Below are 18,882 nucleotides of genomic sequence, written 5' to 3' on the forward strand. Positions count from 1 at the left end.
CGACGTTATACCGTGGCTTTTTTAATTTTTAATGGGTAAATTACAAATTTAATCAATGAACTTTACTCTTTGCCCTATTTCAATCACTATACTTTTAATTTTTTCAATTTAATCACTGAACTTTACGCATTGGATTTTTTTGGTAAAAAAAGCCACATCATAACGCCGTTAGTGAGGAAACGGATGAGCGACGAAAAAAACTCAATGTATTAAGTCAATGAAGAAATTGAAAAGATTTAAAGTACAATGAGTGAAACAAGAGAAAAAAAAAAGTTTACCAAATTTGTAATTTACCTTTGTTTAAAAAGATATTTTACGAACGAAAACTCGGTTTTCTTTTCCAGCGTACGAGTTTCGAATGAATTGGGGAGAGGAAGTGCAGAGGCAGTGAAATTTGCAATAAAAACAATACTGGGAATCACAACAAGTATAGGGATTGTATTGTGGATATTATGTATGGCTTTCGGAAATCGAATGGCATACTTGTTTTCGGATGACGAACAAGTCGTACAATCAGTCTCAACTCTCTCAATTTACTTCGCTTTTGCAATTTTAATCAACAGTGTTCAGCCGGTACTCTCGGGTAAACTATTCTAAACTTTTCATACATGAATATTTATATAATTTTAATGTTTAATTAAATAGCCACTTTAGATTATATTTTCTAGAGCAATTTAGCTTCGAACGTTTGACTAAATAGTCACTTTGGACTATATCTTTTGGAACATTTTGACTCTCAACGTTTCATTTTTAAGCAAAAAGACCTTCTATGGATGGAAACTGAAGTCAACAAAGCTCTAAAATATGGTCTTTTTATCCTAAATTGAAGTTGAGGAACGGAACCGGAGATTATTTCAGGGCCGATTCCGATCTGCTGATGATATTCTTAAGGAAATCGTCGACGTGGTTGCTGCTCGTCTTAAGGGCAAAGCCATTAATAGACTTGATAGTACTAATTTTTCCTTTGTATTGCTTGGGGTATAGTCTAACCAATCATTGGTTGTGTAATTAGGCTGTTTTTTTGTTTGTTGATTGGTTGATTGGTTGTAGCAAACTTTGCTATTTTGGGTAATAATTTGCTTAATTATCCAAAAAAAAAGAAGAAGTTGAGGGTCAAAATCGTTTAGAAAAAAGAGACTAAGGGCTAAAGTGACTATTCAATCAAACGTTAAAGGTCTTTTATCTAAAAATAAAATGTTAAAAATTAAAATACTTAAAAGGAAACCGAGACTAAAATAATCATTTTAATAAACGTTGTAGATTAATTTTAACATTATGCCAATTTAGTTATTAAGTTTTTAATTCGTGTATATATGTTATGCAGGTATTGCCACAGGAGCTGGTTTGCAAAGCACAGTAGCATATGTGAACTTGGGATGCTATTATGGAATAGGAATACCTATTGGAATTCTGCTTGGATATGTTGCTGATTATCAACTTAAGGTAAAAACTATATATAATAACATGTAACTTTTTAAGATAATATTACATTATCATTGAAAAATAAATAAATAATTATCACATCATCAATTATGTTTATTTTCTAACAGTAAATAATTAAAACGGAACATAAATATAACATTAGATATAATTTTAAAATAATCGAATAATCAAAATTGAGCAATAAAAATAGATAGACAACTAAATACATAGTTTACCCTTTAACTTTATCTTGATATGTTTTAAATCTTTATTAAATTAATAATTTTTAGAATAAAAAATAATATTAAAAATATTTTTATTATATTAATTTATTCAAAGCAGTGACAGATATAAGTTAATTATAAATTTTTATTTTGTATTTTTTGTCAGGGGGTGTGGATTGGATTAATGAGCGGGGTGGTAATGCAATCGCTAATCCTAGCCTGCTTTGTTTGGAAAACAGACTGGGATGAACAGGTACATTTACTCAAACAAATACTAAGGTAAAGTACGCAAACGATCCTCGGTCATTCGATCATATAAAGTTACTTTGTTAAGTTTTTTAACTATTAAAAATTTTAAAATGATCTTCATATTATAAGATATTGTTTTGTTGAGTCTTTTAACCGTTAAAAGCTATAAAATGATCACCCAATTATGCATATATTTTAAACCTATCCTTTTTCACTAAACAATTAGTGGTCATCGAAGATGGATGTTAACCTATTGATTGTGATATGATAAAATCCGATCCCATAATATTTTTAGCTGTATTTTTTGCATCGCATCTCCATTTACATTATGCCGTCGAACCAATGCTTGAAACATTATGTTGCCGAGTAAGTGCTTGAAAGCAACGGCGGTGACGGTGGACATCATTAAAATAGGATTTTATCATATCTCAGTCAGTAAGTTAACGTCCAGCTTAGACGATCGTCAATTTTTAATGAAAAAAAATGACGATTTTAGAATATAAATGGTTAGATGACTATTTTGTAACTTTTAATTATTGGAAGACTCAATAAAACATCGTCTTATAACAGGAGTTCATTATGTAATTTTTAATAGTCAGAGAACTCAACAAAGCAACACCCTATATCTATATAATCGAGAAATCATTTGTGCACTTTACTAAAAAAAATTAATACTAATACAAAAATCATAATTAATAAAACTTAAAAAATGGATTTTCTAATATGACTTTTTGTAACAGGTAAGAAAGGCATCTGAGCGTCTCAACAGATGGTTAGTGAATGCTTAAACCAAAAATGAATAACATATGTTGTAATATATGCTTAAACCAAAAATGAATAATGTATGCTTGTAATATATGCTCAAACCAAAAATGAATAATGTATGTTCGTATATATGATTAATGGTGTGGCATGCTCGAACTCGGATTTTTCGGGGATGTAAACGTAATTGTTTAAATTCAGATCTTTTTAAGAGAATATTTTTCTTTTTTATCACTTAATAAATTCGAGTGAAAAATTAAAGGCTGCTGAAATGGGAGTTTTCAGATTGATTTGGACTAAATAGTTCACCAAATAGACCAATCTAAATCTAAAGAACTCGAAGGATTCAATTAATATTAACCACGTTTACGGGTGTTTATCGAGCGAGTCGAGTAGTGTTCGACTCATGTTTGTTAGAAAAAAAATATTGTTCGACTTAACTTGTTGCTCGTTAAGTTTATTAAAATTTTGCTCAACTCGTGCTTATTAAAAACATTTGTTACTTGACTCGTTACTTATTAAAATTTTGTTCAAATTATGCTTATTAATTAATTAATTAATATTTTATTATTGTTTATTAAAAAAATAATAGTAATTCTTATTTTATTAATTAATAATCTAGCATCTTTCGTAATCTTATTATGTATCAGTAAATTAGCAATTATTAGTTAGATTTTTTTAATGGAATAAACTTTTAGGACGACAGCTAAAAAATTATTAAAAAAATTAATAAATTATTAACGAACTTATCGAGTCGAGTTGGATCTTACTCGAGTTAACTCGTTAAGATCTTGAGTTGAGCTCGAATATGATCCAAATCAACCAGGAACGAACGTTAACCGAGTTATAACCTATTCAAATTCAAACACAAACTATTCAACTTATTGATCACTCAAAAAATCATTAAAGCTGTAAATATCAGTACATATATATAACATAACAAACAACCCTACTGAAACATTGCTGTAAATAAACTGATATATAAGCAAATTCTTGGTGCAATCAGTTGGCTTAAACGATAACGTTTTGTTCTCATTATCATATCCGACCAAGAAATTCGCTTGTGCTATGTTCCTAAACACTGATAGATGTCCATAAGAAGTGAAGGCGAAGCACGTTACGGTATCGAAACCGATAGGAAGGTGTTCAAACGCTGCAATTCGACATCGGCACCGTTGAAATGTACTGTGATGTCCGGAACAGCAAACTTGGTTTTAGCGTCGTAGCATAAACTGAAAGTCTCGTTAACATGAACCCTTGTTGCATTAATCTGTCTAGCCGATGCCGATTCCAATTCCGAGTAAATCCGTGACGGAAACAGAGTCAATGTGGTGCCTGAATCAACGATGGTGTTACCCTTATGATCTGGTTTGCCTAGAGAAACATCTGTGCAATTTATTCTTTTGGTACCAACACTGATTGCCTCCAGGTTGAGGCAGTAGAAACTAGATGAGCATGATTCAAACAATGGGGGTCGAAACAGCTCCAGTTCCGGAGACGATAGCACTAGACCCGAAGTTCATTTCACTCGACTTATTAAATTCAGTGATTGACAACAAGCAGTAAGAGAACTTACCTGCAATGGAGGATCCCATTTGAGAAATAAGTGAGAATTCATCACCTCCAAGGCCAATTACACCTGAGTCTTTTCCATCCGTTCCTTGATAATTTTCGTCTCCACATCCGATTGTTGCGGAAGATGGCTATAGGATAGAGCAAAATCACAACTGATAATTTGAGAAAATAAAAATGAAGATAAAAGAGACACAAAATTTACGTGGAAACCCCCCTAAAATTATTAGGGTAAAAACCACGGGCAACGGTAGAAGAATTTCACTATGAGAAAATAGGAATTACAACCTCTCTCGATCTACCAAGGAGAAAACAATGATAATTCTCTCTTGATAAAAAGGAGAAAACAACTCTCAAGAAACTCTCTAAATTCTCTCTAGTATTGGAAGAAAGCTAGAATGCTTTGGGATGTTTTTGAAGCTAAATGAGCTAGGGTATTTATAGTAGAAGCTTTAAGGACTAATCTTATAAATACCCTAAATTACAATGACTAATTGCATAGTTTTACCATCCAAAAATTCAACAAAAGTTGGCTACCTAAATATGACCATTTAGCCGCCATGTTTTGTTTACTTTCAACAATCTCCCACTTGAAGATTTGATTGGAACAATCATATCTTCAAACCATTCTTTTTATCTTGTACCATCATGTTGCTTATGTCTCTGACAGACCACATGAGGATTTACACCAGGTAAATTTATCCGCGTTGATTGCCTTCGTCATGAAATCTGCTATGTTGTCTTTGGTATGAATTTTCTGTATATCTACCGTCCCTTCTTCCACCTTTTCACGAATGAAGTGGTACTGAACTCGTATGTGCTTTGTCCTTGAATGAAATGCTGGATTCCTTGCTAGATGCAAGGCGCTTTGACTGTCACAAAACAAAGAGACATACTCTTGATTGTGCCCAAGCTCCTCCAATAACATCTTCAACCAAATTGCTTCTTTACTGGCTTGTGTAGCTGCTACATATTCTACCTCTGCTGTAGATGTAGCCACAACTGACTACAATTTTGAAACCCAATTTATAGCTCCACCAGGAACTTTAAACACATTTTATGGTAGTAGATTTTCTTTTATCCAATTCCCCTACATAGTCAGAATCAACATACCCATTGATAAGTAAATTTGATCCTCCGTAACATAATGCAACATTTGAGGTCCCTTTGATGTATCTCAGAATCCTCTTTACTGTATTCCAATGCTCTTTGCCTGGATTTTCCATGTACCGACTAACCACTCACACTGCTTGTGCAATGTCTGGTCTTGTGCATATCATAACGAACATTAAACTTTCCACTGCTGATGCATATGGTACTCGAGACATCTCCATCCTCTCTTCTTCACTGCTAGGACTCATACTGGAGGATAATTTGAAGTTAATAGGAAGAGGGGTAGAAATTGGCTTACAATCTTGCATGCTGAATCGTGACAAGATTTTCTTCAAGTAATTCTTTTGTGAAAGCCAAATCTTCCTATTACTTTTGTCTCGGTGAATTTGCATCCCTAGAATCTTGTTTGCTGATCCCAAGTCCTTCATTTCAAATTCCCTAGCCAGTTGTGCCTTCAATTCTTCAATATGATCTTTGTTGGGTCCTGTAACCAACATGTCATCCACATACAACAACAAAATAACAAAATCGTTATCACCAGACCTCTTGAAATAAGCACAAGGGTCTGCATTAAGTCTGTTGTATCCAAGGCACATAATGAAAGAATCAAATCTCTTATACCAACACCTCGGCGCCTGCTTTAGACCGTAAAGAGATTTGTTCAACCTGCAAACCAAGTTCTTCTTTTCTTTTTCTTCAAAACCTTCAGGATGGAGCATATAAATTTCTTCTTCAAGATTTCCATGAAGAAAAATTGTTTTAACATCTAGCTGCTCTAGATGTAAGTCCAATGTAGCACACATTGCCAAAACTACTTGAATTGTTGTTAGTCGAACCACAGGAGAAAATATTTCATTGAAATCAATACCTTCTTTTTGAGCATATCCTTTGACCACCAGTCTTGCACGATACCTCTCAACTTGATCGTCACCATTTCGCTTGATTTTGAAGACCCATTTGTTACCAATTGGCTTCCTTCCTTGTGGTAGTGGCACAAGGTCCCATGTATTATTTTTATGAAGGGCTTCAATTTCTTCTTGCATCGCCATCATCCACAGTGAAGCATCTGAGTTGTTTATTGCCTCCTGGTATGTTGATGGCTCACCGTCCTCTGTTAAAAGGCAGTATGCAATATTACCTTCTATAACATAATCTGAGTGCCAATTGGGACGTCTTCTCACACGATTTGATTGACGAGTTGTTGGAGCTTCAGAACTCTCTAGTTCTTGTTCATCATGTGCTGGTTCTGCTTCAGAAGAATCTCCTTCTTCAACCTCATTTTCCACATGTATTTGTGTAGTCTCTGACTTTTTAGCACTATCATCGTCTTCTTTTCTTTGTAGTTTATCCTCTACAAAGATAACATCCCTGCTGATGATCACTTTATGGGCAGTGGGATCCCACAAGCGATACCCCTTTACACCATCATCATACCCCAAGAATTTGCATTTCCTGGATTTTGGATCTAGCTTTGAAATTTCTTGGACGTTGTACATCACGTACACAATACTTCCAAATACATAGAGGTTTGAATAATCAGCTGGTTTACCATTCCACATCTCTATTGGTGTCTTCAGCTCTATTGCAGTTAATGGAGCTCGATTCACCAAATAACAGGCGGTATTGACTGCTTCTGCCCAGAATGATTTTTCTAGGTCTGCATCCCTCAACATTGCTCTTGTTCTTTCTAACAAGGTTCTGTTTATCCGCTCTGCCACTCCATTTTGTTGAGGAGTGTTCGCCACTGTGAACTGTCTTTTGATGCATTCTTTCCTGCAAAAGTCATCAAATTCTTCGCTTGTGTATTCTCCTCCATTATCTGTTCTGAAACACTTGATCTTATTTCCAAAATCAAGTTCTACCCGCGCTTTGAAGTTTTTGAAAGTTGAAAACACGTCCGACTTCTTCTTAATAGGGTGCACCCAATATCTCCTGGAGTAGTCATCAATAAATGAGACAAAGTATTTTACTCCACCTAGGGACATTACTGGTGCTTGCCATACGTCAGAGTGAACCAATTCTAGAACACTTTTGCCTCTAGAATTTGATGTGTTGAATTTCAACCGGTGCTGCTTACTTGTTATGCAATGCTCACACAAAGGAAGTGATACCTTTGTTAAGTCTGAAAGTAGCTTTTGTTCCACAAGGACTTTCATTCCTTGTTCTGACATGTGTCCAAGTTTCTGATGCCATAGCATTGCCGAATCTGAACTACATGAGGCAACAGAGGCTTCTGCTTCTAGCAAAGTCTCTCCCTTCAACATGTACAAGTTTGCTGCTATCTTTTTGCCTTTCAGCACCATAAGCGCTCCACGGAACACCTTCATGATTCTTTTCCGTGTCTCAATCTTGCTTGCATTATTATCCAACAATCCGTAGGATAATAAATTTTTCTTCAGGTCTTTCACGTGCCGTACATCTCGAACAACTTTAATTGTTCCATCATACATCTTCAATTTGATGGTTCCCACGCCAATGATCTCTAAGGCATGATCATTGAAACTATACACAGATCCTCCTGAGACAGGTTCATAATGATGGAACCATTCTCTTCTTGAGGTCATGTGATATGTTGCTCCCGAATCAATGAGCCATATATCTGCAAATCGTTTTCTTCCTTCCATGGTGGTTGACGCTTCACAGCATAGAGCATCTCCATCATCTGAAGTGTTTGCGGTATTGCCTTGTGGATTGGAGTTTTTATTTAGACTCTAACAATCATTCTTCAAATGACCCTTCTTTCCACAGTTGTAACACTTTAAATTCTTCTTGCTCCTCGACTTCGATCTACCATATTTGTGACTGCTGCTTTGGCCACGTTCTATTGATCTCCCTCTCATCGTTGTCATCGTTGTCATCGCTTCTGCTTGTTGCAGATTTACTTGTCTGTCTTCCTTGTTCTTGCGTCGATTTTCTTCTTGTAGAACAACAACTGCAACATCATCAAAGACTAGACTAGTGACATTATTGTTTGGCAAGTTGATGATGAGTTGATCATACGAATCCGGTAGACTTTGAAGTAGAAGTTCAACACGTTCTTGTTCTCCTATTATACAGCTTAAGGATGTAAGCTGAGAAAATAAGGTGTTCAGTGTATTTAAGTGCTCCGTCACTGAAGTAGATTCTAGCATACGGAGAGTGTACAATTTCCTCTTAAGGAAAATTTTATTGTGCAGCGATGTGGCCTCGTACAATTTGGTGAGATGATCTCATATCTCCTTAACTGTCTTCTTCTCCTTGATGCTTGACAATACTTCATCTGCTAATGCTAGATGAAAGTTTTTCATAGCATTCCCGTCCATCTCGTTCCATTTGATGTCATCTGCGAAATCCACCGGCCTTTCATTGATAGCCACTAGACACCCGTCTTTCCTTAGGATGGCCTTCATCTTCAATTTCCATAATGAGAAATTTCTCTCATTGAATTTTTCAATATCAAATTTCGTTGCCATAGCTTCTTTTACGGATAGCTCCTACTATTTCACTATCGTGAATAGTTCTCTGGAACCTTCAAAGAATGGGTAATACCTTCTTACTTTCTTATGTTGGAGGATCCACCTTTTGGTGGCAACCACAAAGATAATAAGCAGATATTACACACTCAAATCTGGCTCGGATACCAATTGTTGCGGAAGACGGCTATCAGATAGAGAAAAATCGCAACTGATAATTTAAGAAAATAAAAATGAAGATAAAAGATACACAAAATTTACGTAGAAACCCCCTAAAATTATTAGGGTAAAAACCACAGGCAACGGTAGAAGAATTTCACTATGAGAAAATAGGAATTACAACCTCTCTCGATCTACCAAGGAGAAAACAATGATAATTCTCTCTTGATAAAAAAGGAGAAAACAACTCTCAAGAAACTCTCTAAATTCTCTCTAGTATTGGAAGAAAGCTAGAATGCTTTGGGATGTTTTTGAAGCTAAATGAGCTAGGGTATTTATAATAGAAGCTTTAAGGACTAATCTTATAAATACCCTAAATTACAATTACTAATTGCATAGTTTTACCATCCAAAAATTAAACAAAAGTTGGCTACCTAAATATGACCATTTAGCCGCCCATGTTTTGTTTACTTTCAACAATGACCATTTTCGGGAACGATACAGGGGGACCGGTCGTGGAAGCCAAGGTTATTGTGTCCACAGCAACATCACCAATGGAAGCCAAGGTTTGAGGAATATCATGGCATTGACTTGCATTGCACGAAATCAGTTTGTATGTGAATGATTGACTAGGGTCGAAAATAGGAGCCTCTTGCTTGAAACACTGAAAACAAGGCTTGCATTGAGTCCAAACGAGACCACTTCCCGTATCCGCTACAACAACAATATTGAAACCTGGGGTACCGATCGATATATTCATCAGGTACTCACCATAACTGACAGTAACAACGCATTCTTCCCCCCTTCGTCAAGACAGAAGTAGATTTGAAGTGACGAACACGACTGAATGAACGACACACGGAATTGGTTACACGATCGTAGTTCGATTCCATAGGATTGTAAAAGGGAGACTTTGATGAGTCGTGGTGGATCAGTTCGACGCTTAAACTGGTCGTTTGACCCTCGTTAAGGCAAAGATTAGAGAGAATAAGGACAGCAGAAACAAGGTAGAAAAGAGAGGTAGGAATCACAAGAGCTGCCATTGTTGGAGAAAGGAGTGATAATTTGGAGGATTTTGATAGTTAGGGCCTCCTACATTTGTCAATTTAAAGGGTGAAATGAGACAAAGAAAATTAACGTTAAGGATATCCAATTGCATTTAATACACTTTAATAATTCTATTAAAACATTAACATCAAATCAAGTGACCTCGATGGTAAAAAAATTATTATTCTTCTTTAAGATTCCGAGTTCAAACACAAAAAATACGAGAGATATAACAATTCAAAGTCAAATGATTAAAAATTATCTTTAAACAAATATTACTTTATACTCACCTTACATTAATAAATAAATAAATAACATTAACATCAAATTCAAAATAAATATAAATAATCAAACTTCTAACCGTTGTTATTATAATTAAGCTACATAATATTGAATGTAATTCCTTTTTAATAAATCGGATTTTTTTAATAATTAAAAGGATTATTGTCTTTTATTAGGTTCAAATAGTTACATCTATAATATACATTGTCAATAATTAAAAAAAATTATAAACATATTATCTTATAATCGTATCAAAATAATAAAATTATAAGTTATCATTCTCTTCTCTCCATCTAAATTCAAAAAATTAAGATTTTTTTACTGATGTAAACTTTTCTACTTTCATTCATAAGTTCACTTTCTCTTCGCATATGTTAAACATAATTAAATTATATTTTTTGGGAGTAGTTGAGGCACCAAGGGAAGAGCTAGTGACCGATTGTGGGGGTTTAGGAGTGTTTATTGAGTGACCCATTCGTGAGTTAGATAGTGCTCGACTTATACTCGTTAAAAAATTTTAATGTTCAACTCATACTTGTTAAAAAATTATTACCCGACTTGTTTGTTAAACTTACCAAAATTTTTACCTTTATTTTTTAACTATAAGGTAAACTCTACTCATACTATATACACTATATATAGACTATAACATATCCCGGAGGGATTAATATACCGTCTATTACTTATTCATTAATTGTCTAAGTCCAACTGTCTAGAGGGAAGAATGCAATGAGCACCAGACTTTTGCTGAACAAAAATGATTGCAGCAAGCACAAGGAGCCCCCACAACATAGTAACATCCCAAGCAGCAGAGACAGAACGGTCAGGATTCAATGAAACATTGCTGAGATTGCAATGAAGATCGTATGCATGTGGAACCAATCGAACGAAAGTGATCCCGATAAGGAACGAGCAGCCGAGAGACTTCTGTCTCGAGTTAGAGAACATGTTGACAAGTACTTGAGGCAAAAGAAAACTGTCCAAGATTGAACCTGCATATGATTTCAAGTAATTGCAGATGGAATTTTGGCCGTACGATGAGAGTAGCAACGCAACATGCGGTCTGCGATTCTCCCAGGCGGCAAGCAGCATGAATTTGGCCGCGGCAGCATATAGAAATGCAATCACGAGTAGGGTTTTTTCTTCTGCATGCCACAATTTCTTCCGGTTGCTGTCGTGCGATCTAGCGGAGGCCGTTAATTGGAGAAGGCGAAATAGTAGTAAGAAAGTGACGACCATAACTGTTGTCACGATCACTTTGTTTAATCCAATCAATCCACCATTGTGGGGCAGAACTTTGTGTGAGCACAAGGTTTGGGAGTCTAGTACAAGAGGAACCATGTGGCCCAAGTTTAGAATCACAAGCATAACAAGTGAAATGGAGGGCAGTACTTTGGGGTTCTTCTTCACATGATAAAGCTGCAATCCTACAAAGATGCACATTAGTGTGTTAGTTAATAGAACCTTTGTAGTCTCAACATCCATTGTCCAAATCAAACTTCTTCGTCGATCAGTTTTGTAGGTCGCTGAAGACACATCTAGACGATGAAAGTAAAGAAGATCAGAACTTTTCCGTGTGCTTTCGATGCTTCCTACGATACATCCTTCATTTTGATTTGGTTCCAATGGAGCAAACTGAAAGTTCAAAAGAATTCCACAGTCGATAAAAGCATTGTCCAACACTTGATTTTCGGATGCCGACTTTCTGCAACCAACCATACACAATGTCCCGGTTTCAGAATCATAAATCCCTTCAGCTGTAATCTCCAGTTTCTGTTCAATATAAGCAAAATAAACTCCATTATCATCTTCTCTAGGAGTTTCTAATGTGATGCTCACTTCGTAGCTAACATTGATAAGCCTTGCTGCAGGCAACTGATCATCGATATCGAGAGGATTTGCCGAACCCCATCCATATTTTCTCTCTGAACTTATAACCAACATGTCGAATTTCATATTTGTGGAATGTCCACTTGGATATCTTTGTGCCTTGTTTCTCACTGGTCGCACATTTCTCAGGCATAGATTCTTTACTCTGTTAAACTCAGTGTATTCATACTTCAAACCAGGAACTCCCTGCATAGGATTCCCAATACTTCGGAACACGATTCGATTGAAGTAACCAGAATCGTTCGCAGTTTTCGTGGTCCAAATTTGCCCCCTGGTGCTGCTAGTATCTTGAATAGACAAGACTGCAGAGAACCTGAAGCTCAACCTTGTTGTGCAATCACCGACATGAGCATTAGACCATGATTCTCTGATGTCTAAAATCCGACAAACGAAAACGAACAGCCGCTTTTTCTTATCATCCCATGTTCCCTCTCCAATCAACGTTGTGTATGGATTGAAAGAAGGGTATTTTCCAACATGGCTAGTGTTTCTAAATTCGACCAAAACCCGAATTCTCTTTTCGACCTCTGAACATCGAATGCTCGAAAACGACAGAAAACGAGGCGAATAGCCATTCAACCAAACAACCGGAAGGCAATTTTGCTTCCCAGAAGTGCAGTCACTTGTGTACTGCAACTCAAATTCATTTACATTTCCCAACATCATTGAGCAAAAACTTCTACTTGGAAGTTCACTGGATGGAAAATTCATCAAGGCATCACTTTCAGTAGCAAACTCATCTTCAAATTCTCTCGAATCGAAAGCGTACTCGTAATTCGACACCGGAAACATGATCATGGAAATTGGTTTAAAGTAGTCCACCCCATCACTATAACTTAGACTGTCTAACGTTCCGGTAATCAAAGCAGTGATGTTACTTGAATTCCTGAGATCTCTAAGCTTAAAAACTGCTGAAGGAGTAAGCAAATTACCTTCTTTAGAGTAAGCAGAGCCTGTTCCCACCATACATAGATTCCCAGAGAATTCAGACCAGAATCCATGGAGATTCAAATGAAATGGACTTAACAGTACAGGATCATATGATCCATGAAATGTAAGGATTCCTTTAATCTTCCACACGCCATCTGCAACGGTTCTAGACGCATATCCCGTCTCGAACGAGAACTGATTCGAGATTCCGGTGATCTTCTGGTTGAGAATTCCATTTCCACCAATGTAATAACCAGGGCTATATCCATCAAATGCTCCAAAACTATCATTGTAAGATTCAGAGTTGGGGACAGATTCAGGAACAACAGAAGAGCAGTGATCAGAATAAGAGACCTCACTCTCATTCTCAGCAGAATTTGCTGAAAAACTAATGAACAGAAACAAGAGAGTGAATTTAGTAATGTGCATCATGATTGAAGGTCTCATAGACATTGTAGCATCAAAGAAGAAGATACAATTGCAAGGCTTTTAATTTGTTTTATTCAACATTTTGCCGGCACAACTCTAGTGTGTTTGCATGGAGCAGTCCGCCCGATCTTGCATTCAAAAACCCAATATTTTATTCGCATAATAATTTCCGTTATATAGTAATAAAGGTGTGTCTGACACGCGATACACATAAATAACACTTATTATTACCGCAATCGTCACCACAACTAAAAACGTGATCACAACTATAATTTATATCCATATATGTAACTATCTAAGAATCATACAAAAAAACCAATATTTCATTCACATCATAGTCTATACGATGAGGACTAACAATATAATTAATGAATTGTGAACACCTCTAACAATTATTTCTCCCACCTATGATATATATTTATTTTTAAAGGAAGTTGTCGTGTAATTTTAATGATTTTACGCAAAGTCGTCTTATCTTCAAGGCGATTTTATTCCTTTTTTTTATTCAAATTGAGACTAAAATTAAAAAAATAAAAACATAAAAACCGAAACAATATTTTTTAAAAATTAAAGAAAATAATCCCATTTTACCTAAATTCATATTATTATAATGACAACTTCACTAGATAGTCTGAAATTAATTCCATCCCCTAGTTTTTTCCTAGCAGCAGCATTTCACAAATTTTGCATGTTCTTTAGCTCAGATGCTCAAACACACATAACGCACTCGTTGATAAAACAAATACACACGCACAAGGAACAGTCATTTGGGTTTTAGATTAACTTCAATTTTGTTTTGATTCAATCCCTGTCTCTCATGAAATTCTCATGACTGCCCGTCAATTACGTTATATCACCAACCAATGGTCCACATTATCAGGACACCTGCATCCGTCTAAACATGTTCACCAACTGCTCGATGAAAGTCCTCGCTCAAACCCAACCGCCTTTTACCCTGTTAATCTCCCCTTTGACGCCTTCAAAAGGCTCAAACTACTTCTTAAATCAGGCCAACTTAATGCTATAGATGAAGTTACACTGGCTCTGGCTCTCAAGGGATCTTGCGGTGATTCAAAACAGGGTACCCAAGTTCACAAATTTGCCATCACCTCTGGACTCATGTCCTTCGTCACGGTTCCAAATTCATTAATGAATATGTACGCTAAATCTGGGCAGTTCGAGAAGGCTTTGTGCATCTTCGAGGGCTTAAATGGTCCCGATATTGTTTCGTGGAATACTCTGCTTTCAGGGTTTCAGAAAAGTGAAGAAGCGTTGGGTTTTGTTTCGAAGATGAATCTGAATGGGGTTGCTTTCGATGCTGTAACTTGTACCACTGCTCTTTCTTTCTGTTTGGACCTTGAAGGGTTTCTTTTGGGGTTGGAGTTGCATGCTCTTGTAGTGAAGTCTGGATTGGATGGTGAGGTGTTCGTGGGGAATGCTCTTATAACAATGTATGCAAGGTGGAAGCGTTTAGAGCAAGCCGGAATGATATTTGATGCAATGCGGAATAAAGATTTGGTTTCGTGGAATGCGATCCTTTCGGGGTACAGCCAGGAAGATGGTTATGGGTTAGAAGCGATTTGGACGTTTATTGAAATGGTGAAACAAAGAATGAAGCTTGATAATGTGTCATTTACTGGTGCAGTTTCAGCCTGCGGCCATCAGAGGAACTTAGAGGTTGGAAGACAGGTTCATGGTCTGTGTATAAAAAGAGGGTATGGTACACATGTTTCTGTTTGTAATGTTTTGATGTCGATGTATGCTAAGTGTGAGGTTGTTGAAGATGCAAAATGGGTATTCAGAAGAATGAATGAGCCTAATGTGATCTCGTGGACTACAATGATCTCTATTGATGAAAAGGATGCTTTACGCCACTTCAACAAAATGAGATCAGATTATGTTCATCCTAATGATGTTACGTTTGTTGGATTGATCCATGCCATAACCAGTGGGAAATTAGTGGAAGAAGGCCGAATGGTTCATGCTTGTTGTGTGAAGGGTAGCTTTTTGTCGGAATCAAATGTTTGCAACAGCCTTATCACCATGTATGCTAGGTTTGAGTTGATACAAGACTCTGTTAAGGTTTTCGAGGAACTTGAATCTAGAGAAACTGTCTCATGGAATGCCTTAATCTCTGGATATGCTCAAAATGGAATGTTCCTAGAGGCTATGAGGACATTTTTTTCAGCAGCTGGGGAATGTAAACCAAATCAATACACATTTGGTAGTGTCTTGAATGCAATTGGTTCTTGTGAACATCTATCTCTAAAACATGGTCAATGGTGCCACTTGCATTTAATAAAGGTTGGATTTAATACCGATCCAATAGTGTCCAATGCTCTTCTTGATATGTATGCAAAGCGTGGGAGCATTTCCGAGGCACAGAAAGTTTTCAATGAGATTCCTCAAAAGAGCCAATTTGCTTGGACATCATTAATATCTGCTCATGCAAGGCATGGAAACTATGATTCAGTGATGGCTTCATTCAAAGAAATGATAACGGAAGGAGTGAAACCTGACTCAATCACCTTTCTTTCCATACTAACTGCTTGCGGCAGAAACGGAATGGTTGATATCGGTAAACAAATCTTCGACTCAATGTTGACAGAATATCAGATCGAACCATCCTCGGAGCATTATTCTTGTATGGTGGATATGTTGGGACGTGCAGGTAGATTGGAGGAGGCAGAGAAGCTAATGGGTTGCACTCCTGGAGGGCCAGGATTGTCTATGCTGCAAAGCTTGCTCGGGGCTTGCACTATACATGGAAATGTAGAGATGGGTGAGAGGGTAGCTGATACTTTGATGGAAATAGAACCCAATGAGTCAGGTCCATATGTATTGATGTCGAACTTGTATGCAGAGAAAGGGAAGTGGGAGAAGGTAGCCAAACTGAGGAAAATGATGAGACAGAGGGGGGTGAGGAAGGAAGTAGGATTTAGTTGGGTGGATGTTGGTGACATCAACAGTTCAATGTCTTTGCACGGGTTCTCATCGGGAGATAGATCTCATCCACAGTCCGATGAGATATGCAAAATGGCAGAATACCTGGGGTTACATATGGAACTTTTGATAGAGAAAAACAGACTAAGAATACATGGCAATGACAATGACAATATGACATGAGTCAGTGGGGAATTCCTTTTGTACTTGTAAATTTTATTTTATTTTTTTTTGTTATTTTTGAGGAATCCTTAAAGAATTTATATCATAATATGGAATTGATTTTTTTTTGAAAAGCAAGAATCTTGAACTTTCTAAAAAGTTCTGATTTTGATGACTGATACTGGTGGGAGTCATAGAGCATCCTCTGAACCTATTAAGGTTGGCTTTTAAGGAGGAATTTTGTGGCGATTATCAGGTCAATTTCCTAATGTTAGGTGACAAAGAAAACGTGTGCATTTGGCGAAATAGAAATTAAAAGGGTTTAATTCTCTTATCGGTATTTTGCAGTGTTGTCATCACTTTGAAGGGCTAAACTCAGCGAGGCATGTTTCAGGGCTTAAGTTTCCCATGTTTGAATTTCCCGTGATGTCCATGGCCGTGGAAACCCCATGTCCAACATGATGAGCTTCATGCGCCATATGATGAGCTCCGTAAACTGCGGCCACCGCAGCTGCACCCCCGGCTAGTAATCCTCCCACCCCATGTCCATGTGAACCGTATCCTGTAAATTTCAGGATTCAGGTTAAAAAAAGATGAACGTACACTTGAATCCAATGTCAACAATAAATACAATCGCGATAAACGCAATGAAACTGAAAAAGCAGCCACAATTACAATTTAAACCCCTGACAACAATAATAACAACAAAGGGTGATGGATATCCCTGAGGAGGGTAGCCTTGTGGTGGATATCCCTGAGGAGGGTAGCCTTGTGGTGGATATCCCTGAGTAAGGTAACCTTGTGGTGGATATCCGTGCGAATTATGTCCCGAAGCATATCCAGCAAGCTGAGAAAACAGCCCTTTGTCACTAGATTCGCCTTCCTTACCACCTCCCATTTTTCTTTAATTTAATATTAACCGGTTCTTACAGTCTCTGCAGAATATTTATTAGTCTTTGATGATTAAAAAAATTCCCAATCTGCCACGAGTTAAAAGAAACAGAACATTGTCAGCTGAAACACACTCAATTTCCGTATATGGAGTGCAGAAAAACAGTAAAAGATGAAGAAATTTCAACGGTACTCAATTTCCATAACCTACAGTGTATATAATCTAAAGCCCAATTTATGAGACAGATACAATCATACATGTTTTCCAGTCCCATTAACAATGAAGTAATGATCAAACTGTGCCACGCTGATTGTACTAACAAACATTGTTAATTTGATCATACCAATTATATAACCGACTAATGATTTTATGTTGGAGCGAACTTGAACTTGTAAAACTTCATAGATGAACTTAAATTTATAAAATTCAATGGACAAAAACAAGTTTTCAATAAAAAAATACATGGATAAAATCTAAAATTTATGATAATTTTAAATTTTTAGGGGATAACGCCCCCACCCGCCCCGCCAAAATTCATCCCTAATTGTCGTAATCGTAATAAACACAACACAACCGAAAATATAATCACGATAGCAATAGAAAACCATGGATCATACATTCAAAAAAGAAAACAGAAGTATATTATCAGATGAAGAAAGCTGCTGTAAACTAAGAAAACATTGTCAGTTTGATGAGATGATATTACCTTGTTGTAGCGGATTCTTCTAATTGATGTTTTTTCTGAAGCAAATGAATATTTATAGGAAAAGATGACACAAGAAAGGATAATATTTAAAGTGTCATTTATGGTGACGTGGTTTTTGGTTTTGCATTTACTCAACGCGGTTGCTTTGATGTTGAAGAACACAATCAAATCAACACGGTTGCTTTTATTTTCTATTAACAAATTTAAAAAAGAATTTAAACGATGTTGAAAATTGGATTTAAATTTTTAAATTTAAAATTAAAAAATTAAATCTACATTTGGTTCTAAAAAATATTTTCTATTTTTAGTTTTTTAAAAATTAGAAAATATGGTTAGCAATATAAATGAAAACTTGAATTCGAAAATAGAATAGTGAAAATATATTTGGTACCTAATTTCTTTTAAACAGAGATAACTAAACATTTATTATATAATTAAATTAAAATATAATAATTAAAAAATTTCATTACATAAGTATAACATGCGAGTCATGCAAATATAAAACAATAAAGTTGATATGATATTTCATAACATAAAAATTATTTTAGTTAATAATATCAACTAAATATAACCCTTAAACTGAGAAAAAATCTATTTAATCTCTTGACCGATAAAATGAAACTATCACGACACTTATATGACAGTTCA

At 36.1% G+C, this 18,882-nt stretch overlaps 2 protein-coding genes and 2 pseudogenes across 2 annotated transcripts; 1 reads left to right on the forward strand and 3 right to left on the reverse strand.

Annotated features, from left to right (window-relative positions):
* Positions 1 to 3,538: 3,538 nt before the first annotated feature.
* On the reverse strand, positions 3,539 to 9,996 carry LOC120213651 (annotated as a pseudogene).
* A 976-nt stretch (positions 9,997 to 10,972) lies between these two features.
* Positions 10,973 to 13,555, reverse strand: LOC120213658. The gene has a single exon (XM_039211737.1). It carries the CDS (start codon positions 13,553 to 13,555, stop codon positions 10,973 to 10,975), a length of 2,583 nt encoding a protein of 860 aa, XP_039067668.1.
* Positions 13,556 to 14,359: 804 nt separating this feature from the next.
* On the forward strand, positions 14,360 to 16,687 carry LOC120212877 (pentatricopeptide repeat-containing protein At4g32430, mitochondrial-like). Its single transcript, XM_039211069.1, has one exon. The coding sequence runs from the start codon at positions 14,360 to 14,362 to the stop codon at positions 16,655 to 16,657; it is 2,298 nt and encodes a 765-aa protein (XP_039067000.1). The 3' UTR covers positions 16,658 to 16,687.
* On the reverse strand, positions 15,647 to 17,761 carry LOC120212888 (annotated as a pseudogene).
* Positions 17,762 to 18,882: the final 1,121 nt, after the last annotated feature.

Source organism: Hibiscus syriacus, unplaced genomic scaffold (assembly GCF_006381635.1).
Source record: "Hibiscus syriacus cultivar Baekdansim isolate YM2019G1 unplaced genomic scaffold, ASM638163v2 tig00000738_pilon, whole genome shotgun sequence".
In the NCBI taxonomy this organism is placed as follows: domain Eukaryota; kingdom Viridiplantae; phylum Streptophyta; class Magnoliopsida; order Malvales; family Malvaceae; genus Hibiscus; species Hibiscus syriacus.